The sequence below is a fragment of the Diabrotica undecimpunctata genome, chromosome 4 (genome assembly GCF_040954645.1).
Source record: "Diabrotica undecimpunctata isolate CICGRU chromosome 4, icDiaUnde3, whole genome shotgun sequence".
NCBI lineage: Eukaryota > Metazoa > Arthropoda > Insecta > Coleoptera > Chrysomelidae > Diabrotica > Diabrotica undecimpunctata.
In genome coordinates, this window is record NC_092806.1 from 11,739,907 (window position 1) to 11,767,660 (window position 27,754).

Consider the following 27,754-nt stretch of genomic DNA (forward strand, 5'->3'; position numbering starts at 1 on the left):
CATAAATTTGCAAATTCAAAACTTCCAAAACACTTTAAAAAAAGCATTAAAGCGCAAAATACATAGCTCCGAGAACGTCCCCTTTATTGTCACAATTAAGAGAATAATGTCTAATTTAAATTTTTTAGAACTTTGCTTATTTTCACAACCCACATATACTACCCTAGCAACTCATTTTACTCTGCCACAACTTTGTTCATGTGCGTTTAATATGCCATTAAGGAGCTAACGTTATTATAAAAAATTCCATATTTTCATGCGTCGGCCAGGTAAAGGAGTCATTTCCAGGAATTACTGTTATGTGGGTGTTTTTGCGAATGTAGTTATATTTTAAACAAAAGGACTCAAAGGATTTACGGCCTTTATTACCTGCGGTTTCCTGGAGTCCAATTTAAAATATCCTGACAACAAATTTTAATAAAGAACTTTATTCTGGTGGCTGAACTATATGTTATTTGTCTTTTTATTATTTTATATCTGGTAGTGCATCGCATTAGTCTAAATATTCTAATCCTTTACCTGGATGTATACGATAAAAAACAATAAAACTAACTATAATATACATATTGGACCAGGGCTGGAGGGTAAGGTGGGGTAAAAAAATAGTAGGATAAGGTGGGGTAATTAGATCACGATTTTACAACAAATCTGCTTTCTTTGATCAGATAAAAGGCATATATCGAGCACAGTTTAATTAAATCTTGCCCAAGTACTTTCGATCCCTAGATCATCTTCAGGGGCATTTCGTCAATTGTGGCCTATCTGGCTTTCAGCTCAGATTTTTAGTTACCTAATGATCAAAGTATAGGTAAATTTTAAACTATTTGTATAAAAACATGACCTTAATTTAATACTATTTAAATGTATGAAACCTTAATTTGATTGAAAGTATTACAGTAATAATAAAATAAATAATCAAATTTGTACGTATGGTGGAACCAGTTAACTCAGTTAACAGGGATAATTGAAGCAGCCAGCCTAAAATCTCTTAGGCGGCGTTCATACTCGGACGATATCCGATAAGCGACATTTTATCGCCACGATATATTGCTAGGAAGGTTCAAAGAGAATGGACGATAAATCGTCGCGACAGTGCGATGATGGCGGAAGCACAATTCTCTTCAGTTACAATTATGAGCTCAAGTGAGGAAGACGTTGTAGTGGCTTATTGGTTTAGGCGTAGAATGAGAAGAAAAACAAAATACTGGGTACATCCTTACAATCTTATCAACGTGCACCATAGCTCGGCTGTTGTTTCCAGAGAGCTGTCTCAACACGAATCAAATTTCAAAGAATTTTATGGAATGAAACCTGAAAATTTTCATTTTCTGAAAAGCTTAGTGTCAAATACCATTGAAAAAAAGATACACACTTCAGGAAGGCTATTTCTCCAGATGAAAAACTCCTGATTACTATAAGGTAAGTAGCTATAAATATAATCAGCAATTTAAATAAAATGTAGACATTATTTTCAATTTTTTTTATTATTGAAACAGTTTTATTTTTATAGTTTTTTAAAAATTGTACCACTCAGTTCAACTTTCTTTTGGCATTTGGGTAATCGAATTGAATTCCGAAGTTGCTGCAATATTACGCATGTAAGATTGAGTTTGTTCGGTGTCATTATGGGATGACAAACTCCATACAGATGGGCTAGAAGCAACTGAAATGCTGGATTCTACATTCTCTCGTTCATCTTCCTCGAACAACTTATGTAACAGAGACAAGTCCTCTTACGACGTAAACTAAGGTTTTTCAGATCAGGTTAAAGAGAAAGAAGGAAATGCTGTTTACCATCTTGATTATTTTTATTAACAGATTTTTTCGTTTTTAACCATTCTATAAAAGCATCATCGTCTTGGCCTATTCCCTTTTGTTTTTTATATGTTTGTTTTGAGTTGTTACGAGCAGGTTTTTCTATTAATTGCTCTGAAGAAGCTTCATCAGGTATTTTCTCTTCAATAATTGTCTCACTCCCATCATTTTGATTGGTATAGGACTCCTCTACTGCAGTATCTTGAACGTGAGTAAGATTTCCTGAGGTTTCTCCTCCTTTTAAATATGGTTGCAGAAAAGCTAAATGTTCGGCCAAATAATAACTTTTCTTTGAATTTTGACTAGCCTCAGACTTTGGGTTTCAGTGAGCGCACATATGCTGTTCTGATGTTCTTCCATCGCTCTCGACAGTTTTTTTCTGAAACAAAATTTAAAATAAATTACATGTTAAAATAATGTCTATTAAAACAAAAACACCTACATTAACACAACTATTTAACACTTCCAATTAATTTAACGTTTTGTTTTTCAGGTATATAGCTACTGGAAGCAGTTTTCAAGATCTTTCTTTGCAATTTTACAGAGTTAAATCAACCATCGGTTACCTTGTTCATTCGACTTGTGATGCTATATGGTCCCACTTACAACCACAGTATATGGCTCAACCAACGGAGGAAACTTGGAAGCAAATATCAGAACGTTATTATGAGTTATGGAATTTACCTAACTGCATTGGTTCTCTTGACGGAAAACATTTCCGCATTCAGTGTCCCCCTAATACAGGGTCATCATATTATAATTATAAAGGGTTCTTTTCAATTGTTCTGATGGCTTTATCTGACGCAGATGGAATGTTCACTGCAATAGATGTCGAAGACTATGGACAGAATAGTGCTGTATTTCGCAAATCAACAATTGGCAAATTATTGCATAATAACAAATTCAACATACCAAAAGCAACTCCCTTGCCAGGCGAGGCAAATGATAATACTTTTCCATTCTACTTTGTGGCAGATGAAGCATTTCCTCTCCAACATAATATAATGCGGCCCTTTCCAAAAAGAGTATTAAATGATGCCAAAAGAATATTTAATTTTCGACTTTCAAGAGGTAGAAAAAGTGTGGAATGTAGTTTTGGAATACTAACCTCAAAATTTCGTCTATTTGACCGACCAATTTATACTAACACAAGTAATGCTGTGCAAACTATTAAGGCAGCATGCGTACTTCATAATTTTATACGCAGACGAGAAGGGCAACCTTATGTTCCACAGCCCTTTAAGAAGTGTTGTATAGTACCAGCATTGCCAGATAACAGTACGTTTAGTGAAAACAGCAATTTGAATGATGCAAACCGCTTACGAAATAAACTAGGTGAATACTTTTTAAAACCAGCTGGTGCAATCCCTACACAGTGGAAATGTGTCGGTTTACAAGATCCAGTTATTTAGTAGGTACGATGAATTCTTTAAATCTGTATATAAATATTTACACTGTGAGTTAACAATTTTATTACTGGCCTGTTTCACGTAATAAATAATAAATAAATAAATAAACAATGCATTTAACTGTATCTTTTATTTCTGATGCAATTTCCCTCCATGCAGTGTTCGTCACATCTGTCCTACTGTAAGCAGTAAGGGAATAGTTCCAGATGCACTAAATTAATAAAAAGAATCACAGAATCACCGACACGTAGCCCTTCGAACGATATATCACTTGCGATATGGTATGCAATCGCGCGGAAATGAACCTTTTTTATCGTCTCTATTTAGATTTTAAGTATCTGTTTGTGCGTATCGCGTATCGCATATCGTTTACGATATATCGCTTATCTTTTATCGCCCGAGTATGAACGCCGCCTTAAGAGTTGGTAGAAATCATTGTGGGCTATCTGGGCTTGATTGCATATCTTTACACTTTTCAAAGAAACCTCAAAACAATAATAATAATAATTTAAATTGAGCGGATTTGAAACCAGACTCAACGTAAGGATATCGTCTCGTATAGCAGATAAGGTTTATGAACAAATTAAACACAGTTTTCAGTTAACAACGTGTATTTGATGCCATTAAAGAGTTTATTAAAACTGACCGTAGTTTTTTTCTGAAAGAGAAATATTTTCTAAAAATTATCATTAACCTAACAGGAACTATGTCATCATAAGCCCATTTTTTAATTATTTGTTTTTTTTTTTTTTGTTGCAGATCCAACAAACTCAAGCCGTTCTGGCTATCCATCACCGAAAAGGAAACGTTGCCGGTGCTGGACTTCCTGTCGGCTGCGCTCCTTTCCGCAGAATACGACCGTGCCTTAAGTAGGGCGCTCGCCATGCCCGAGTGTCCGGTGGTGCCCTTCTTCGGCGCCTTCCTCAGGGAGCTGCGAGAAATCCTCGCGGCAGCCGAGGCTGGCGGAGTCGGGCCGCCCGGGGATCATCTTCCGCCCGCTGGGAAATCGCCCAAGGCCGCACAAGGACATAGGGACCAACATCATCAGCAGAGACAAGTGGTAGGTGAGAGTGCAATAATTTTGTCTTAGTTCAATATTAACTTTATGCAACTTTAATTACAATTAATAGATTCTCCCATCATTGCCAATAATTAATGAATCATTAGTTTAAAATGTTTGATCTGCTAATAATTCTTCCTTGTAACTTAGCGTTTTTTTCTTTCTAAAAGTAAGTTTCTTCTGTTAAGTCTTACCTCTTCTTTTAACCCTTTCGGCCCTGACGGTGGCAATTACGAAGCCTATAATGCGACACAGATATCTGTGATATGACTTATTTTATTTCAACATAATTCTAATAGAGGGCGGCTACAGTCACTATATAAGATGATTATCTACTCTGGACGCGAGTATTTATTCATAGGCTCTATACTTAGTACATTACATCTATGCTTGGAATAAATCTCCGACCTATTTCATATGCTTTAGATGATGAAACACCGGTAAAGAACCCTGGACTCAACTGTACTCAACAGCAAAAGAAGTATTTAGTAAATATGATGAGTGGTATGTGGCTTATAACATGTAACGTACAGTAACAGTTATCGAAGCATCTTATCTCTATGGTGTTCGATCTTGGTGCTATTTAGTACAATAGAGAAATATATGAGCAAGCCTTTATCTTAGCACTAATTGCCACCAATGCGTTGAAATCCTCCAAATTTAAGTTTTCGTTTAGCAACCATTATAGCTTCTCAGTTTTATTATCTGTTCATTTTCCGATAAGTCAATATTTGTTTTTGTAACAATTAAACACTAAAAACTTTGTTTTCAAAACGTCCACAAAATTTATTAAAAAATCTATTCACTACAGCTGTTTCGGCAGAGTGCCTTTCTCAAGTGATCTATTTTTGGTATGCGTTTACAGTTTATAGTCTTTAACGAAATAGCTTGAGAAGGGGAACTGTTTGTCTCAAGTTGGTCATTCAGAATTAGGTCTGTCTTTTTTAATTTGTTAATTTCCATAGATTCTTTTTTTTTGTGTAGTTTTTTTTTGTTTTTGTGTAGATTATTACATTTGTACCTTTTCTTCTACGCGATCTTACATTACTAAAGGTTTTTCAGTCTTTCATTTTTCAGGTTTTCCTTTGCAATATTGGCCGTCCTGTACATGACTTTAACCGTTTTTATGGTACAATAAATTAGTAGAGCAAACTAAAATATACCTGCCGTGGTTTGTGGTAAACTAATATTCCGAAAACAAAGATTGAATAATTCAAAGCCACTCAGGGAAGTTAATCTGCCGTCTCTGACTCTTACTCTGACTATTAATGAAAATCCGAGTGGGCTTCCTTCCTAAAATTTCCAAGGATAATGGATGTTAACGGTATACGGTTTATTTGAGATATATTCTTATTAACTATTCTGAGTCGACGGGAACTTAAAAAGAGTTTGTATGAATCAAAAGTTGGAAAATTAGAGAGATTTAGTATTAATGCAATAAGGAGCATTTGAGAATGGTTTTATTTGGATATTTTCGGTAATAAATTTTTGTATTCATACTTATTTTACCAACGATTACAATAATAATAAGCTGTTTAGTATTTGACAAAATGTAGTATTGGACAAATATCTAAACAAAATAGAACAAGGACTGTTATCTGGAAGAATATGAATATGTGTAAGACCAATAATGACATATGCATAAACAGTGGCGTAACTACAATTCAGGAAGTCCGGGGCGGAAGTAACCGAAGAGGCCCCCCTCCCCAATATTAGAAAAAAGCTAAGACTTACCTCCATATAGGAACTATCTAAATACAACATGTTTGAAATTTAAAGATAAAATATAATAAAATTTATACCAATGCTATGCTCAAAATTACTTTTAATTGAATTAATCTGGTTTGGTTTCAATCATTATCCAAAGGTTAGCATTGATAACACAAGATTTTTTTAGTATTTACACTTTAATTTATTTCACAGTTTTTACCTACAAACACTTTTTTTCTCATTTTTATTTCTGAAAATTGTTTGATTACATTATCGAAGTTGATGGTGTTTTGCTACTTTATGTTTAATCGAGAGCATTGCTAAATCATTTAGCTGAGTCTGGCTCATCGTGGATCATAAATAGCTTTTTATGAGTTTCAATTTTGAAAAACTTCTCTCATTGGAAGCAATAGAGACACAGTGTTAGAAACAGTTTTATGGCAACAAAGACATAAGGAACAGATTCCATTAGCTCCATATTAAGAATCTGTGCCATCTTTAATGTAGTCCAATTTCTGTTCTCTTCATTTATTCTTGCAGCTCTTATATAGTAACGAATTATACTGATTTAATTAACAATTTCTTGCTTATCGAATTCTACGAAGAATTTACAAAATCTCTCAGCAGAAACACAGTTCTGTGTCACAATCATTGAGTAAATACTCGACCTGCACGATTTTGAATTTTTTTGAGTCTCGATTTTTTGTATTCTAGTTTTAAACTTTTGGTGTAGCTTGTCTAAACATTTAAGCATAGATATTTTAGTTTCATCTTCGAGAAATGATCTGGCATCTTTGGCTGTTTCTGCAGCCATTATCTTTTTTAAACGTCTCCTTTTTGTTTCACGGGAAACTTCTTGACCAGCTCATATCGACTGTCTTTCAAAAAGACTTTCAAACTTCGGAGTTTTATTACGAAGTTTTCAAGGCATAAACCCTCCATCTATAAATATCTCAATGCAATGTTTATTTCTTGCTTTCTTGCATAATGTACCCCCATAAATAAAGGAATCCAAGAAATTTGAAGTCACGTATGTTCGAAAGTAAAATTTCAGCAGAGCTCTGTGTGTTATTATTTTCCTTGGCATCGCACAATTTTTCTGTAACTTGAACTAATTTATCAAAATGTTTCAAAATAGGTTTCACAGCTCCGTGATTGGCACTTCATCTAGTATTAGATAGTCGTTTTACAGATAAACCTATAACTTTCAATAACATGTCCCATCTATGTGAACAGGACGTGAAGAAATTACATACACTTTCTAAAGCTGCAAAAAACGTTACACATCTAGGGTTGATTGCAAAAGCTAAACTCCACACAAATTAAGAAAATGGTTTGGACAAGACACAAAAATGATTTTGCTATTTTTTTCCTTGATCCTTGCTTGGACAGGCGTATGGTTGCCTGATATAGTGACTGCAATATTATAACCTTGACTCTTATACAATTGTAGATCCAATCCATCATTTTTCAGTGCATTTACAATATCATTGGTTATGTCTAGTGATTTTTTCCCAGTAAGAATAAAAAATACTAACAAGATTTCTTTACTTAAATTTTACTATTCTCGGTAACATAAACGTATTTCGCAACCTCACTCATTTAGTCTAAGTGAGAAACATCAGGAGTACTGTTAAAAAGTATCCCAAAATATTTTGCGTTTTTGATCTCCGTAATGATTTTCTGCTTGACACTCTTGTCCAGCAAATCTATATATAAATTCGTTGTGTATCATTGGAGACAAATAAATGACAGTATTTGAAGCAGAATATATCTGTAAAACATGTTCTTTTAAAACAGGATCATAATTTGAAAGAAAATTAACAAGTTCAAGGAATTTGCCTTTATTTTCAGAGGTCACGCCTTGCATATGATCTCGAAATAATAGGTTCTGCTTAGCTAGGAAATGAGTTGATGTACTAAAAAATTATGTAAAAGGTTGTTCCATTTTATCTTTTCTTCTTTAATCATTTTTTGATTATTAGCATCAATCGTTATATTAAATTTCAATTGTAAACCAAGCGTTTTCCATTTTAATAGGTTTGCCAGGTGTTAGAGTTATAGAATCCTCTTTTATTTTTATCCTCTGTAAAAAGTTTACAGCAAAAATAGAACAAAGTTTCTTTGATGAAAAATATTCATCCATCCATTTACTTAAAACTTTTCTTTTATCAGGAAACACCTTAAAAAACAATTTTGTGTTTACCTGTCGAGTCGCACCTTTTAATTTATCACCTGATCTTTCAACTGTGTAAAATAGGCCGTCCTTATGTTGCGCCCACTCACTTCCATTTCTTATTATATCAAGTCTTAAGCTGTCTGGCACTGGAGCTGGCCAGTACCATACGTCAGAATAAATGTTATGTTCATTCGTTTTCCTTCAAACATACGTGTTATTTTCCAAATATAAAATGGTTTTGTTTGGTGGTTCCTAAACTTCTTGGTCACCTTCTTCTCATGGCGCCGATTCCTTTCAAAGGTTGGCGATCTAAATGGCAATTGTAATTTTGGAAACTGCTACGCGAAAGATTTCTGATGATGAGCGGTCGAACCATCTCCTCAGGTCTTTCAGCCACGAGTTCTGGCATCTTCCTACTGATCTTTTGCCCTGTAGTTTTCCTTCCAGTATAACTTTGAAGTAATTCGTACCTTTCGCCTCTCAACACATGACCCAAGTATTGCATTTTCCTCTCTTAGTAATTCTTTTTGTTTACACATGCGACGCAGTATCTCAATATTAGTATCTCTTTGTATCCATGGAATTAAACAGCGTCTTACTCATTATCGTCTGAACCAACAGTATTCAAAACAAGCTGTCTCCCTGTAGATGTTGATGGCACTACTTCCATTGAGGTTGGATCTGTGGTAGATAATGCTTATATATTAAAATTGTACATAAAAACTAAAGCACATACAACATAAATAAAAAAGTGTCTTACATCGCATTGTCAGAAATGAGACTCTTGGCATCAGTTGCTGAGGGAACATTGAGAGACATAATACAAAATAACCAAACCAAATAACATTACCAAAAGTAACCAAATAAAAGATCTTTGTAAAATACAAAATATTTTACGATGGGCAAGAGAGATAAGATGAAAATGGAACCAGCATGTTAGGATCGTGACAGGCTAGTCTGAATATTTAAGACCAATAGCACCATTAAGAAGACTCTTTAAAGATGGCAGTTTTCACAAATACGACTAGACCCTTAAGATCTGATAAGAACGGGCCCAAACCCTATAATAAGAATAAATTTATTATATTAAAGAGTGTATTATTCCTACAGTGTATTATTACTTTATTATTTCATTAAACATGTTGAATTTTATTGGATTTTGCTGTACCTAGTTATTGTTTTGGAAACTGATTAAAGTTTTCGCTGACAATTTGGCGTCGACATGGGGATTTGAATTATTGCGTACAATATACCGCGGTATGCCGCTAATGTTATGGTTTATGGGAGAAATAAATGGATTATTTGCTCTATAATGTCTAAAACTTTACTATTTTGACGTAATGTTGAATTTGAAATTGCTGTTTTGGAGCTTCTGTTTTAACCTATTTTTTGTAGGATTGAATATTAGTTCAGATAGACCAGGGAAATAAGAATTTATCAAGGCAGTTACTATATAACTACTAGTTAACAATTATTTTAGATTGTATATGGGTAGAAAAACAAGAGTTAGGGACAAAGTGTGATACTTGCCCGACATTTTTGAATGGGGTATTTTATAACAGTGGATATTCGAAATTATTTTTTTAAATAGTGATTTGTATATCTATGGTTTACTATCATTCAGCGTAATTAGGTGTAGTTATTATTTATATTAACAAAAATATGTCAAGTAAACAAGTACTAGTATTTATAATTATAGATTATAGAAATTAGTTTTATTTCTATAATTAGCAATGGTACATTACACTTTAGTATTAATTCGCATTTGTTATTATAAATTAGTCTTAAAAAAAATATTATTTCGTCAGTTCAGTCGATGTTTTATTTTATTTAGTTTTTTCTTGCAATAGTCGCCTTACACAGCATAATTTTTATGTAGCCATTTCTTGCACATAATACATTGTATCCAGTCTGCAGAAGATTTTTTGTTATATTATTTAATAAAACATTTCTTGCAACTAGCATTTTTCGGTGTGTCTGAATCAGAATTGCTCGAAATCGACATCTCTTCACTAGATTCTTTAATTTCTTTCGTTTTTTTCTTTGGTTGTCTTTTTTTCTTAATCTTACGTCCTGCGAATCTTAACTTTTTAGTTGGCACAGCTGTTTTAGCTGATCGATGTTTATTTTTGCATGATGATCCGACTGTAGCTTTACCTTTGACTTTAGCTTCCCTTGCTTTGATATTTTCTTTTATGTTCAAAATTGCAGCTGATTTACCTTCTTATAAAATAGTATCGTAATGGTTGGTATTGGTAAACACTTTTGTAAATATTTACTTGGTGTTTCTTTTTCCGGTTCATCAATATTAACTTTATATTTCTCTGAAAGTATTGATTGGCTTAAATTAGAAAGTCTTTTATCTGGTAGACGTATTGTATTGTCAGTGAATGAGAAGGGCCTGGTTTGGCCTCGAGTATGATTTCGATTTAATTAACAATCTCGGATACAGAAAAGGCAACAAAAGAATTGGTATGGTGTGTTACGCAGATGATGCAGCAATTATTGCCTAATCGGAAGATGATCTTCAGAGACAGCTCTTTTAGTTCTTTCAAATAAGCCGACTACTAAATATGACTATTTCTACCAACAAAACCAAATGTATGACAATAGCAAAAGATCCGCTAAGATGTATAATAGTGGTTGAGAATAACCCCATAGAACAGGTGATGCAATTAAGATATCCGGGCATAGATATATCAAGCACACACGACCCAGTAAAGGACCTAAGGAGTCAGATCAACAAAGTATCCGCATTGTCGGGATGTCTGCGGGAGATAGTCTGGTCAAATCCGTATATGCGCACAGATATTAAAATTAGAATCTACAAGACTTGCATACGACCGATCATGACATATGGCATAAAAGTTCGCGAAGATACCAACAAAACGAAACAGATGCTAAGGGTTACCGAATTGAAAACCCTAAGAACAATAGTGGGCAAAACAAGAAGAGCCAGGGTGAGAAATACAAACGTCAGAGAGCAGTGCAAAATTCAAGATATTGTAAGATGAGGAAGACAGCATAAGGGGATGTGGTACAATCATGTAAGACTAATGGATGAGAATAGACCAAAAATTGTCCTAGAAAACAACCCGCCCGGTTCAAGACCCCCCGGAAGACCACCTAAAAGGTGGAGGGATAGTTGGCAACCTACCTCCCATGAAATTAACCAGAGGCAGCTTCAGGATTAAACAGATCGAAAGATCTCCAAGAAGTAGAAGAAGAAGAAGAAGATATTACAGGGAAACACGTCACATTTAACTCCGTCAACAACCAGAGTGAATTCATTTAATAAATCTTTGTCCAGCTCTAGAGTATCATTGTGTACATCTAAGTACTATTCTAGAACATTATTTTGATGATTTGGTTCACGTTCTAAACAAAGTAGATTACTACTCAAAGAAACATCAGATATTGCAAAAAGCTATCTGGAATTATAGAAAGATTAAAAGGGTAAATCCATTCCACAAGCTCTAAACACTGAAATTTTATTTGAAGCCGATGTTGCTCGAGACAGCGCATTTCCAATAATGTTTTCTTAATCGATTTATTTTACGTTTCTTGTGTAATATTGTCCAATTTCATTTTAGCTGTATAAAAACTGAAGTTCTTGAGTGGTGTAAACTCTGCTAGGTAAACAAAATAAAATTATTTCATTTTCTTTGGCAGTTTAGAGCACGTCTATAGCATTCGTGTGGGAAGAATGGCCATCTAGAAGCCCGACAAAGAGTAGAATAGTATCTTGGGGATAAGAACATTGCACTAATTTTGATAACTATGGACGAAGGAAATGATCGACACACTGAATTGAAATTTGCAACAAAGGCGAAATATGAAATATGAATCAAACTTCTCTGATGGAAAACGCATACAATGTGCGGAAAGGAAAGGCCCTAGAACGAAAACCCACGGCATAATGAAGCAAATTTGGTGAGTGCATCACTTAAGAGTGGAAAAGACGATACAACTTCCAACGTTATAGAATATACCAGGAACCAGATATCGCATAACATATCAAGCTAGGACGTCTGAGGTGGATAGGGCATGTAATGCGGATGGAACAAAATGACGTAGCTAGAAAAACGCTCCATGATGAACCCATTGGTCAAAGAAGAAGAAAAAGAGCCAAAACCAAGTTCCTTCATAACATCGATGAAGATATGAGAAATATGAAAATACGTGCTTGGCAGAGCAGGGCGATGGATAGAAACGACTGGAGAGAAATTCTTGAGAAGGCTGCGACCCACACGGGTCAGAATAAAGTCAGAATGATGATAAACACTTGAGAGTCTCGCTGAAGATATTAGTGATAGATATTAATATCAGGCCAATGGTATATCCTGGTGGCCATAGACTATTGCTCAGCCAGAGGTAATTTTAAGCAAGGAGAGTTTGTTCATTTAAACCAGTACGCTATAAGGAAAAGTATTTAAAGCTACAGAAGTCATGGGAAGTTCAATACACCAGATGTATTTATTTTGATCGACATGTAGAATTAACAATTAATTTATAAATTTGGGTTATTTTCTTTTTTCTATCCTTTTTTTCTATATTGACAAAATTGGCATTCTTAGCAAAATTCAGATTGTTCTCTAACCTCTGATCAAATCTCTGACGCCTGGACTACACGGTCGATTGTTATTTTTAAAGACACAATTTAATAGAAATAAACTTGTATCAGCAATTTCCTATATCTACAAATTTCGATTGCGTTTTTTTGTGTAAACGCATTAAATATTCGTTTTAAGTTATACACAAAACATTTTCACATTATGCACCACACTTAATATTCGTCACATCAGTCAGACAACGGCTTAGGTACACATAAGTTAAGCGTGGAATAACCTATTTAAGGGCAATGGATGGAAACGTCGCGATTTCACTAGAATTACCTCTAATCTCGTTTACTCCAATCCGATACGTTATTAGACGAGCTTCTGAGAGAAAGAGACCACGCTGTAAGCTAATAATCGACTACATAGTTCAACAAACCGTTAAAAGCATGGGTGTGCACCAGAAATGTTTTACAAAAAAAGATATATGTTCTGTACTTTAATTTTTTTTTAAACGTAAAAAATTAAAAAGTACATATGTCTCATTTTGGTTTGTTTTTTCTTTATTAACGAATTCTCTTATCCAATACAATAGAGTTATGAGAGACATGTCATATATATATATATATATATATATATATATATATATATATATATATATATATATATATATATATTCGTTAATAAAGAAAAAACAAACCAAAAAGAGACTATCTACTACAGACACTACTACAGTGATCAATAACCAATGCATTACAGCTACTGGAAACAGAGGACGGTTCATTTATAGCGTCGATGGTGACGTGGTTTGGGTGGCTGTTGGCGTGAGGGTTAGCGTAGGGATTGGCACGGGAATTGGCGCAAGGATCGGCACGGGAGTTGGCGCGAACATTTCAGACAGTAGGATTTTGATTGGCGGGTGGAGCATACGTCATCTTTTGTATGAGAGGTCTCCATGTAAAGGTAACCGTATGCCGTATTCTAGGTTTATAGAAGCGGATGGGGGCTATGCTTCTGGGGTTTTTAAAATCAATTTTAGGACCTGTGTGAAGATGTTGTTGACCTAGAGCTGAAATTAAATCGGAATTGCAAACAGAAATAGAATGTTCATAAATTCTATTTTGGATTCTACGATTTGTTTGGCTTATATTAAATCTTGAGCAGTCTGCACAAGGAATTTCATAAACTCTATGTTGTTCATTTGGAATGTTGTCTTTGATTGATCGGACAAGAGATGGAAGTTTTTGTTGGGGGGTAAATATTGTCTTGATTCCTCTTGATTTAAGAATTTTGTCGATTTTGTTAGTAAAACCTTTGATATAAGGAAATGTTAATTACAGTAACAAAACATTTAGAAAAACTGTCCAGTTTCCAGTTTCCTTTTACTCATATGAGGTTGAAATGTAACATATGAAGTAACGATTTGTTTTTAGTTTTGCTGTTTTCTTTACTTACGAGATTCTTTACTTTTATATTTTATATATTAGAATTTAGATACGTTTTGCCAACAAAATACTTAACTTACTTAACAAAATATTAAAATTGTCTTTGCAAATCTGGCAAATGAAAGTTTCAGCTTTACACTCGGAACAATATATATGGCACTGCTCTTTACAGATAATGTATGGTATCCACTTTTCTTCTTTACTGTCTTCCAAGAAGTTTCCATCGCAATAAAAACAAATATTATCTTTTTCCTCAGGGATGTCCGCTGCAATGTCTATCATGTCATTATCATCAGAAAAATCGTCTTTCAAACTTACTGATTCAGATTTTGAAGAGAAATCTTAAAAGGTTGCCTTCTACTTACTCTTACGTACATGCTGGCCATTACAGGATTGGCGTTGGTTGTCTAACGATTCCGTTAACACTTTCCACTTCACTGTTTTAGCTTGTTTTAAAGGGGAATTTATTGAAGTTTCTAAATCATCTTTATAAGGAGAAGAGGTAATAATTGTTTTCTTTGCATATGCCTGTCCTCTTCAAGGCCTTTTCATTTTTTGAAAGGTCGGCACCGGTGTAATATTTTCGGGTTCAATAAATTCCCTTTCATTTACACTAATTTCGGCAATATTTTTAACAACGGCAATTGCTTCAGTTTTCACCTGAAGATACGACTTTCTAAATAGTTTAGCAATATCATAGAGTGTAATTGGTCTTTAAGTTAACCTTAAAAATAATCTCAACACCTTACTATGATGAGCTTTTAAGGGGTCTAGGTGGTGAATATAATGAGGGGGCAAGTACACAATGTCAAAAAATTCTGCCTTACCAAATATGTAGATCATTTCTAAATTTTGACAATATCCATGTTATGCAATTAAATGTAGGGTTGTAGGTTTTAGGGTAAAACCACTGTGTAAAAATATGGGTTTGAATCCACCCACTTGAATTACACACAATTTTTGAATCAGGAGGAACACACTTTTGCAATAAAAATGTTTTTTTTTCTAAAAAAATCAGATATGGTGCAACAAAAGTTGCTCCGGCACTCGTACACAAGATTGTTGTGATCAAAGAACCTCTTTTTCAATGGAGGTTATGGATTTTACATGCTTTAAGCTTCTAAGTTCAATAATCTGTTGAACTTTAGACTAAACAATACTAAATCCAGTTTCATCCACGTTGAATATTCTATCGGCTGAATAATTATGATTTGTAAATACTAAAGAAGTTTATCACACTTTCCTTACAAGCTTTTGGCTCTATGGATGGATGTTCCAATTGGCTTTCTGGCAAAAATTATAGTTTTGTTTAGGTTTAGAAAGACATTTAACCATTTTCTTTCAGCACTTCCATTTTCTTTAAAAAATGGATTCGTTAATTTATTAAAGATAGTCAGCAGATACCCCATCCTTGATATATAATTTCTTTTCACTCAACACATAAAACTGTTTTTCATAATGTTCAGTTCAGTTTAGCAAAATGGACATGTTTCTGTTTTTATTTCCTGCACTTTTATTTTATGTACGCCTCTGTATACGTAGGCAAATCGGATATCGAGTTGATATTTCCACCCTTTCTTTCCCTTTTTCTGTAAAATCGTTGTTCTAAAACAATCTAGTCCATATTGAAAAAAAACCCTCCCATAAACTCGATAAAAAATGAGATTTTACCATGCGCTTGCTACATGGTACATTAGAGACCCGCTTTATCGTAAAAGAAGACGACGAATACCCACCGAGGCGGAAAATAATTCGGAGAAATCGGAAGAAAAATATTAGGCAACATTTTCTAGGCATGTGTGAGCCGTGTCAATATTAAAGTCTTTTTTAAGAAAACAATTGTATTGCAAAGTTCTTTTAATAAATTTTTTTCTGTGTTTTTTAACCGTTTTAATGGCCATGTTGTTGTATCCCTCTAATAAAGTTATTGTAGTGTAAGACTTAGTTTGGGGTATTCAATAACAACTAGGTACAATACTATATGACTTACATACCACTCAGTCATCCTTAAGTAAGTCTCCTTCTGGATAGTCACTATTAGTATTACTAGTATGCTTTAAGTTTTGAAAAAAATCATGGCGAAATTTAGAAACAGATGGCAGTAATCGCAATAGATCATTATACTTTTGTTGTGATATAGGTATTGCACTTTGTGATACCAGTTGCAAATCTTTTGCCAATGTAGGTCAATCTCCTGGTTTTTATCATGAAAATTACTTTTCAAAAACAGAGTTCCCATGCTGTTTTGTTTTACTTGCGATTAAACGCAGTTTGACAGAAGAACTTGTTTGTTAATGTCTCTTTTTCTATTAATCAATGGCGGATTTTAAGATGTTTTGACATCGTACAAAGATTTAAAATTTTTAAAATCTTCCAGTTCCATATTATGTACAGTATATTTCATTGTTCATTCTAATTTTAATTTTAAGTTTTTTCTCTTTCGCTCTCTCAGCGCATGGACAGTGTCCGCCTCCATGTGGGTGTGATCCTTTAGTAGAAACTTATGAGTGATGATGATTCATTAAATGATCCACCTATTTCATTTAAATGAGTCAATTTACAGCACGTAATTGGTTATTTACTTGACCAATTACTTTCTGATATCGTTTATAATGCTTTCTATATGTTTTGTTGTCAACTAATTAAATCCAAGTATATTATTCGTTGCAAGTATTTGTTTCAAAAAATATTTTGAAGGTTGAGCATCTAAAATTACTGCTTTTTGTGACTAGTCGATAACGAACCTGTCTTTAAAATGTGTAAACTAGGTAAAAAAGGAAAATAGAAACAGTTTTTTTTATGATTTGTATATTAATTAAAATATTTGAATTGTTTGGTTGTATTTTCTCAGATAATGTGAGTTTCGTTAATAGGAGTTGCCATTCTGTTATATATAATTTTGTTTTTATTAATTTCTTTACAGATATTTACCAGAAATTTATTTTGGTAGTTATACATAGAAGTTTGTAATTTATTTTTCTTAGATATTTCGACTCCTTATACTTGTATTTTTTTTAATTAGTAAAGTTGTTTATGTTAGTAAAGTGTAACCATATCAAACATATAACATTGGATTGTGAGTACTTGTGTGTACCTTGTTGGTTTAGTTATATGGCAACTCTATTTTATTGGATTATTTTTATTACAAACATTTTGGTTACTGATTTTCATTTACTGGAACAACAAATCTCAAAGATATTGTTGAAAATCGAATTGATGATCTACCGAGCTAAATAATGCTAACATTTTTATTCTGGCCGTACCTACCATAATATGATTTCCTCTATCTCACTGCCAGGAAGTACCGTATCTGTCCATTTCAGTAATATAGATCCAGTTTCATTTCCACTACGAGTAGGTCATCATAACTTTTGTCTATATCAGACTCATCTTCTTCATCAAAACTCACGGCATCTCGAATAATATGTTCTACATTTAAAACATCATTGCTTGGTGTATTATTTGATTCTGAAATAAAACTAGGCTTATATTATTGATTGTAGAATATTTAATAATATTGCTAGTCTAAGGTTCGTATCAAATCACTTCATTAACTTTTTGAGGTTATGTTTTTAATAATTAAAAAATAATGAGCAAAAAAGGTAGCTTAGCTGTAAATGCAGTAGAAGAATTCCCAGAACTTTTCAGTAGTTCAAGAATCTTTCTTCCACGAGAATTATGTTACAATATTCTCACTATTAGTAACAAATAACTGTAAACACACCATAAATGGCAAAAGTATTGTTATTAGTTCACTAACAGTCTACCTGTCATAAAAGGGATGACAGGTAGATTGTTAGTGACAGTATGACAGAAGAATTATGAGAAAGCAATTTTTGGGGCCCTTGAGGTAGATATTACGTTGGACGGCACTTTGGTTTGGTACTGGTTTGGTACTACAAGATTGGTGGGGCGGTCTAGTGCGTTATTGCCTCCTAGTTTTCGTAGCAGTGACCAGGCTTATCTACTTGAGTTTTTGAAATCTGGATTTTCAACTGTCTCAGTTCATTTCTCGCGCCTGTAGAGAAATTCGTCTAAAATTTCCTGCTTTCTGTCTTCACAGAATTTTCATACAGTTTTTCGCTATCCTTAAACCATCCAGGAATATACTTTTTGCGGTTTCTGGTTTATGATTTTTGCTGAGGTTCAACCTAAGCATTTATCAAATTAACCATAGAAAGCAGACCAGTTAGCTTTGCTGAAGTTCCATCTGGGGCATGAAAACGATCTTATAATTGGAATGCTAATGCCGAGTTTGATCAGAATAGAGCGGTGTTAGCTACGGAGAAATCAGATATGACTTTTCTTGATGCTGGTAGAGGTTGGCTTTGTCGTCAGTGGTAAGAAAACACATATTGGGGTTATACTTCCTCTTCCAAGCTGCAGATCTGAAAGTGCCTCAATCCTTGGCGTCGAAAAGGAGGAGGATACCATGTTCTTCTGACCTCAAAGGGCCATTTTTGTCATTGTCAGAGTACTTCCACAACTCATGGTGACTGTTAAAATCCCCTACGTATATGGCTAATCGACCAGTGTCGCACTGAAACTAATCCTGTACTCAACCTATTACCTATCGTCGGCATCGGTTATCTTTACCCACACGTTATACAGGTCCTCCTCCTCTATACTTTATCCTTCGTAAGGATGTGGTGACGTTATGGTATTTGACAAATGGTTGCTATCCATTCTTTTCTCTCCTGGGCGCGGTGTACTGCCTCAGACAGAGAGTAACCGGTAGCGCACTTTATTTGGTCTGACCATCGGAGTGGCGATCTTCCTTGGATTCTTTTACCATCTGCCTTCAACCACCAACCTCTCCATGCCTTAAAATCGTCTGGTAATGTGTCCAAACTACCTCAATATATTTTGGTTGATGGTTGTGGTAAGCCTAGTATTGATGTCGAGTTCTGTCAATATTGAGACATTTGTGCGATGTGCTGTCCAGGTTATGCGCATCATTCTACGACATTTCAAAGGCCATTAAACGTCGTGAGTCAGACTTTTTAATGGTCCAAGTCTCTGACGCATAGGTAGCGATAGGAAAGATAAGCGTCCGTGCTAGGCGCAGTTTCGTGTTCCTGGTTATGTCCGTATCTTTCCAGATTTTAGTAAGCTTGACCGTTGCTGATCTGGCCATTATAAGGCGTCGACGTATCTCTTCTTCGTATTCACCATTGTTTGTGATAACAGAACCTAAGTAATTGAAACGGTTTACCACTTCAAATCCCGCTACGTTTCGTATTTCCGGCTGGTTATTTCTAATTCAATCGATTATCATTACCTTGGTCTCCTGTACATTAATTTTAAGTCCATATTCACGACTAATAGTATCTAGTCTGTTCATGGTGTATTCAAGGTCATTTGTTGATGATGCTAGTACTAAAGTGTCGTCTGTCATTGTCTCCGACTAATATTCCTCCTTACTATCCGTCGAATATAATGCGCATGATGTGTTCGCTATATATATTGAATAACGTGGGAGAGATAATACATCCTTGACGAACACCGGCTTTTAGTTTAAAATTATCGGAGTATATGTTGTTGACTCTCACGTTACACAGGTAGAGTCGTACAGATATTTGAGAGTTGAAATAAATTATTACGGAAATCGGGAAAGGTCAGGAAAGGTATCAGGAAATAACTGATAAAACAAAAAAGTCTAGTAGTGTTTATTATGTTTCAAATTAAACATTTATACAAAATGATTCTCCTAATAAGTGTCCTTTGTGAAAAATGTAAAATACACTATAAGTGTGTATCCTGGACATATTTTTTACTACTACTACTATTAAGGATTTCCACAGTTTTCACTGTCTTCCTTCACTCAACCGTTTTCTCCAATTTTCCCTGTCATTCCAGTCTCCATCTCGCAGGGTTCTTTTCTCCATAGCCTCGTCGATTTCATCTCTGAATGACCTTCAGGGTCTTCCTCTCTTTCTTCTTCCAATCGGGCTCAATTCTGGGATTTTGTTTATCCAGCATCCTCTGTCCGCTCTTCTGACGTGGCCGTACCAGGTTAGTCTCTTCTCCTCTATATAGTCGATTATGTCTGATTGCACTCCCATTCTCCGCTTAATCTTTGCGTTTTCAATTCTGTCTCTTTTTGTAAGTCTACAGCTTCTCCTCAGGAACTCCATTTCTACTGCTCTTATTCTACCTCTATTTCTCTTGTTTATTGTCCAGTTTTCGGACCCATATGTCAGGATGCTTCTTGTCAGGGTATTATATATTCTCTTTTTTGTCTTTATCGTAATGTTCTTATCCCACAACACTGAGTTTAGTTGTCTTATACAGTTTCTTGTTTGTCTCAGTCTGTTGTTTATATCTTCTTCTGTTGTTCCCTGGTTCGATATTATGGTTCCTAAATACTTGAATTTATCTGTTCCATTTATTTGTCTTCCCTCGTCTATCTCTAGGTTTCTCATATCCTTGTTTTCTGTTGTTAGGTATTCGGTTTTCTCTAAGTTTATTTCCATTCCGTTGTTTTTATATTCTTCTTCTAGTTTTCTGAGCATAAAGCTGAGATCTTTTTCATATTGTGCGATGACTACTTGATCGTCGGCAAAACTTAAGGTGTATAGGTATTCGTCTCTTACTGGTATGCCCATTCCTTCGCACTTTCTCCTCCATGGTTTGAGTGTCTTTTCCAAGAATATTTTAAACAGAGTAGGGGACGTAGCACAGCCTTGTAGAAGTCCTTTTGTCGTCTTAAATGGATTGTAGGCTTTATTTCCACATTTAATAGCTACTTTGTTTTCTTTGTATAGTGCTTTAACTGCTTTTATTAGTGTTTGTCGGATTCCGAGATCATTCATTGCTTCCCATATTTTTTAATGTATCTTAAAAGCCATGACAAATATTTTAGAAAAAATTTTAAACTTTTTTTAACTTATATAAAACTTAGGGCATGCTATATAATACATTACATATTTTAAAATTCTCCACTTTAAATAGTTTTGGCAGAAGTGAGTAAAACCCGAACTCTTACTTTTTCGCGTTTTATTCCAACCATTTGTCATCCTTAGAGCTATTATCTCAAAAGCTGTGTGTAATTACATAATGGTCGAATGGCCTTAATAACGACGCAACATCTTTGTTCCAGTTCATATCAGATTATAATGGAGAAGACCACCATTTTACGACCATCGGTCCTGGGGGACTTATCAATTTGGAGAAGATCTACCGCACGCAAGCAGTCATGGACCATATATCTTTGTGCCATCAACATTATCATAGTAGGAATCGCCTTTCGCCCACTTTTAGCCTCATCGATTATCTTAAGTGAGTATAAGTGTTCTTTACTTTAATAAATGTGTCGTTTTCTTCTTAAATATACAGCGTTCTTTTAAGAAGGAATGTAGTTTTAATATCTGCTAAAAATTAATAAATACTAATAGCCCAGTCGAATAAAATTTTAATGCACTTAAAGTCTTTGTATTAGATTTCAAATTGGCATTTTTTCCAAATCAAAGATTAGTTGTAAAGGAATGATTTTTTTATTAAAATTGCAGTTTATTTTTACATGATCATTGTTTAAACATTGACCAAGACGTCACAACCACCAAAAAATAGGTTTGAATTAGAACAGTTAAAAATAGATAAATAATGTCAAAGCTTGTTTTACAAGTTGGTTTACGATACCCTTAAGACGTCCACAAAATTTGGTAAAAAAATATTAATTATAGGACTAAATATAACTTATTAAACCATACGACTTGTCGTAACAAGAAACAACAACATCAGTGTCGGTGAACCCATACTGAAAGAAAAGGCTGTAGAGTTCGCTAATTCACTAAAAATCGATAATTTTAAAGCCAGCAATGGCTGGTTAGAGAATTTCAATAAACGAATGATTTAGCCTTAAAAAAATGTGCGGCGAAAGTGAGAGCGTAAGCAAATCAGTCTGCCAAGAATGGAAATCGGACTTGCATAATTTAGTAAATAATTATGATCCCATTGATGTTTTTAATGCCGATGAAACTGGTCTGTTTTTCAAATGTCTTCCCGAAAAAACATTAACATTCAAAAATGAAAAATGTCATGGAGAAAAACACAGCAAGGAATGACTTACGATTCTGCTTTGTGCAAATTCTACGGGCACAGAAAAACTCAAACCTTTAATTATATAGGTAAGTCAAAAAAACCTTGGTGTTTTGCAGGTTTAAAATCACTGCCCATGGATTATGAAGCCAATAAAAAAGGATGGATGACAGCAGAACTTTTTAAAACATGGCTGATTAATATAGATTAGCAAAGGGTAACTTGAAATAGAAAAATTATTCTGTTCATCGACAACTGAACAGCACACGGGGACATACCACCATTAAAAGCAATTAAAGTACAATTTCTTCCACCAAACACAACATCACAACTTCAACCTTTGGATCAGGGTATAATTAAAAATTTTAAAACATTATACAGAAAAGAAGTTGTTAGAAGAATGATAGCTGATATGGAGCAAAATACGATTTCTTCTATCAATGTTCTTCAAGCAATGAGGATGGTGGACAAAACATAGCAAAACGTAACACTCCTCACAGTGAAAAACTGCTTTAGAACCTGTGGTTTTTCTTCAGAACCTCAAGAAATCATTTTGAAGAGGAATATAATAATGATCCTGAAGAATGGAATAACCACATGTCTGCGTTAAAGATTACTTTTGACGACTTCGTGACTTGTGATGATAAAGTAGTCACAGCAGGGATGTTAACAGAGGAAGAAATATTCGAATCAGTTAACAACTGTATTGAAAGTGATAAAGACGATGAATTTAATGACGACCCACAAACTTCATCTAAGAGCATATCAATCAACGAAGCAAGAGTGCTATAACGACTGTACGATCATTTATGGAGTAGTGTAGCAACATAAAAGATAACATATTCTCTTCTCTATGTTATTGAAAATCAAATCGATTTAGAATCTATGAATTGTTTAAAACAAAAGAAAATCACACACTTTTTTTAATAGACTATACCTTTAATTATTGCTTTAACTTTTTGTAACGTGTATAATAAATGAATGTAGTGTATGTAGTAATGTAGTGTATAATAAATGCCTATATTTTAATGAACTTCTGACCTATATTAATCCATCACAACATAGACCTTTGATAACTTTAAACCTATAACTTAAAATATTTGGTTTTTCCCTTGGAATTTAACTTATCCATGTTCTACTGTACTTATAAATATTATGATATTTTAAAAACAGAAGCCTATTACTCTGAGACAAAAATTGTTTTCGCTGTTCACTTTCCTATTGTTTACCCAGAAATCTTCTCCTATTATCATCTTTATTCAATTCCTACGTCAAATCATAGTACCTTCGTACCTCGACATACCTTTCTGACTATGAATGAAAATTATTACCAATATCACTCATTGTACTGTCTGAACCTGAAGCCCGATTTCTATTGTAGTGATGGTGATTTCTCTGCTGGAATAGAGAAAGAAGATTGTGTCTTTCAATTATTGCAACTGAAGACCAGTTTCACAACTTGCCGCAGAACTCCCGTCCGAATATCTGAGCATGTAATACACAACAAATTGATGATTCACATTACATTGCCATATTCGTAAACCAAACTAAAATCGAGACGATATGTCAGAAAACAGATTTTACCACATTAAAAGGAAATTTTCTAGTTTCCATTCTTTATCAATGCCAGTTCAAAGTAGAAAAGTCTATTAATAAGAAGACAGTTGTCCAAGGCCAACCACTTTTCTTACCTGAGTTGAGAGTTTCTAATGCTCAAGAAGAAGAAGTTCCAGAAATTGTTCTAAAGGACATCCCTCTCGACAAAATTCACACAATCCAAAAGGAATCAAAATTAAATTTAACCTGTGGTACTCCAGCATCCTAAGGAACGTCCCACAAACCATTGGACTATCGTAATATATATATTAATAATTATTATTATCATCTTCATTGCCATTCACTATATTAAGAAGTTAAGATCAAAAGAAAATCCACATCCAACATACGATGTACAACCTATGAAAGAAGATGATCCCACAGTTCCTGTACCAAATCCAAGAACATTTTTCACTCCATGAAATATGCCAAGAACTCGCAAGGGAGGAGTTATGGGAGCCGGCCCTGTTCTAGTCATTCACCTAAGAATGATGATCCAGGCTTTGTGTTCTAATGAACTTAATAATAAGATTAGTTTGCATTTTTATATTTACTTAATTATCATTTTACCATTGGATTTTTAACTAGATATTTTCCAGTTTGTTCGTAAACTTGAAGGAAGGGACATTATAGCTTTATATAAAAATTGTCCGATCTTTTTCGATTCTTTCTAATTTTTAATAAAGTAATTATTTATTAACAACAGTTTTGCCTTCGGGAAAACTATAAGTCGCGAGCAGATGATATTCCCCGAGGAATACGCATTGAAAGCGTCGGATGTCTTTTCAGAAAGAGACGCAACCATTTCTTTCCGGCTGATTTTTTGAATACGCTAAATGGATGTGGTATTGAGTTTGTAGTATTTGTAAATTCCTTGGTATATATTGAAATCCCCTCGTATATGTACTTCTAGTTCCTTTCGTATACGTTAAAACACCCAAAAAACGATTCCTCTTTGTGTCGCCGAGTCGATAATAAACCATTTTAAAGTTTGTTTATATTTCACAGATGTGTATTTCCGCGGTATTTTCTTTGATCGGTAAGCCGCTCGATATATGCGTTTCAAATAAACATCCATTTAGATCGCTGAGAAGTTTTTGCCGGAAAGATAATTGCGACACTCTCGCTGAGGCGTTGTCAAGAGCGGTTTGCTTGTAGATGTGTGAACAAGTGTCATTATTCTCTTTGTCTCTATCCCTGTGCGAGATCGGCTTCCCTAACTACATTTCTCCATAAGTTTCTACCTTGGGTCAAATCAATATCAATCCCATGTACTGATATGTCTTGCCTTAGCGTCTCCTCCAGGTCTTCTTGGGTATTTCTCTCCTACTCCTCCTAGAATCTTTTTTTTTTAATTGCCGTATTGCAAGATGCCAGCAAAATCCTCAGAAAGTATCCATTGAATTCTGGTAGGCAACGGTAAGGAAAATATTTTTTAGACATTTAACGTTTTAGACATCTAACACCCTGGCATCTTTTGGCCGAGTAGAATACTAGGCCAAAAGACCCCAGGGTAGTGCCAGATTAACCTACTAATAGTTGTTAGCCGCATTAGCCATGTACATTTTCTGACTCGCCTTCGAAACCACTATGAGCTATAATCATCGGTAATCATTGCTATAAGCTACTGTCGTCAGAAGTGACCAATCACGACGCAGACTGTCACTCTGGCCGGCCAATCACAAACAGTTTTATTAACTGCGTTGTCATTGGCCCCCCGGCAGAAGATCGCTGCTAAATTGTAAACACAATGTGTATAAAAAGGCAGCACATCTTCCGATCGAGATCTAGTCATCTTACACCACTAGCCCCTGCAAGACCTTGTTGGCCGAGTGCCTCTTAAAAATTTAGCGTTTATTATTATTATCCATGAGTAAATCCTTCTGAGAAGACTTCGTTTGAAGAACAGTCCTAACGCTTTCTTAGTGGATACGTACGAAGTCTTATCGACTACGAAGTATTCACAGGAAGACGTAGGAACCGGAGTAGTGAGTGTTGGTCATTATTTCGTCGAGGTAAAGAAAAGTTTAACAGTAAACTTGTCACCTCACGAAAGAAACTATCTGCCTGGGTAGGCATCGATCTTTGAGATAGGAAAGACAGCAGCGTGCCTCATACATATTTCAGATCGTGCTAAACTGGCACAGTGTTTCACTGGATCACCGACGGTTAGGAGTGGATAAAAGTCCCAGGTGAACTTAGAATTGCCCCTCACTCGGTGGCCGAGGTGAAGTCGCGTTTCACCTTTAGAAACCTTCTCGACGGAAATCTTCTTCTTCTTATGGTGCCCTATCCAATTAGTGGATGTTGGCGACAATTCTGGCATACTCCTCTCGGCCTTGTGTGGCTCTAAAGAGTGCATGGGCTTGTCCAATTCCTTATGTTCTTAAGCCATGAGTATTTTTTGCTTCCGATGCTCCGTTTTCCTTCTATCTTTCCTTCCATAATAAGCTTTAAGAACTGGTACTTGGAATTTCGAAATATATGACCCAGATAACAGCAGTCTTTTCTTCTACAGAGTCACCGGTGAGCTTCACGTGGAGTGTGGTACAAGTACACACAGGTTACCACAAGGTCGAGAATGGAGGACTCTAGTGGCGGCCGTATTACATTCAGATACAGAAAATACCTCTGTGAACATCATTTTCCCATGACGCTGTGTTAAAGGCATTTTTGAAGTCAAGCAGGATGAAAGTCACTCATTTCTTTGTATCCTGAGTAACTAACTTCTATGACCGCATCTATGGTGGACCTTTTAGCCCTAAAACCATCTTGATGGTCGCTCAGCGCATGCTTTTCTTCTAGCTCTTGTTCAAGGCAGCCTTTTAAAAGCTGTTTGTACAATTTAGCTACCGAACTAAAAAAGGCAAATTGGTCGAAAGCCAAATCTCTTCCTCGCTCCTCTACCGTTCGGGATAAGAACACCCTTAATGTCTTTCAACCGTGTTGGAAACTGCTGTTGTTCAACAGTTTGTTGAGCAATCTCAGAAAACCTGCGGGTATCTCGGTGCGGCGAGTCTTACTGTGATTCTTTGTTTTAAAATGTCTAAAAAAATTTACTAATATTTAAAATTATACAAATAAAGTAATTTTATTATTATTTTTTTTTTTGGATTTTGTATATGTGCTTATTAATGTATGTATTAAACATTAAACCCAAACACATTTTACTTGTTAGTTTCAAGTACAATTCAAAAGTAGTAATAAATAATTTTTTTCAATAAAATCAATGATTGTTATAATAAATAATATGATTTTTTCACTACGACTTGGTTTTCTTCGGGAATTGTATCTAAAGGCGAAAAACAAACTATTCAGAACATTTGATGCAGATTTTTTACCACCTAATTCAACAATATATGACAAATTATCTTATTTTGGCATCAAATTTCTCTAAACGCCGCTTCGATCGATTACCGTAAGTCACTAATTAGTTTGGAGTATTTGAATTTCGGAGCGGAATCATCTCGGGGTTACGGGGAATATCCAATTAGCAGCGTGGGAAGGTGGAGTGATTGGGGGTGAGCGAAAGGGTGTATGGTTATTAGGATTCCATCGTCGGACAACGGAATCCCATGATAAACGCATTGAGACATCGAACCAGCCAAGAATTCGCTCCCAAAATTCGGGGTTGGCATAACTGTAAAGCCAGGGAGGATAATTTTAGAATGAAGTTATTGTTGAGATTCCAAAGGTTTATGAAAGATACACGGGTAAAATAATTAAATTAAAAGTAATTACCTGTTAAATAAAATTATACCTATTAATAATGTCTATATAAAAAGGGAAGACAGTTAAGATTTGATTTCACGTATAGTGCGTGTGTGTATCCGCTTATACGTATTTCACTCTAAAAGGGATCTTCGGAGCAGATATTCACAAACGCTCTGAACGTGAAATATGACAGGAAAGATTATTTTCACTTTTGTTCAGAGCGTTTGTGA

General features: G+C 34.8%; 1 protein-coding gene across 4 annotated transcripts in view; it reads left to right on the forward strand.

The window, feature by feature from the left end:
* The window catches only part of LOC140439164 (1-phosphatidylinositol 4,5-bisphosphate phosphodiesterase epsilon-1-like), a 579,894-nt gene that overhangs the window by 484,646 nt on the left and 67,494 nt on the right, over positions 1-27,754 (forward strand). For 3 of the 4 annotated variants that reach the window (XM_072528894.1, XM_072528893.1, XM_072528896.1), the window contains 2 exons: positions 3,984-4,284; positions 21,277-21,455. In XM_072528894.1, coding sequence (XP_072384995.1) covers positions 3,984-4,284; positions 21,277-21,455 — 480 coding nt within the window. Of the gene's footprint in view, positions 1-2,804; positions 3,231-3,983; positions 4,285-21,276; positions 21,456-27,754 lie in introns of those variants that run through there. The other variant, XM_072528897.1, reaches the window with a different exon arrangement.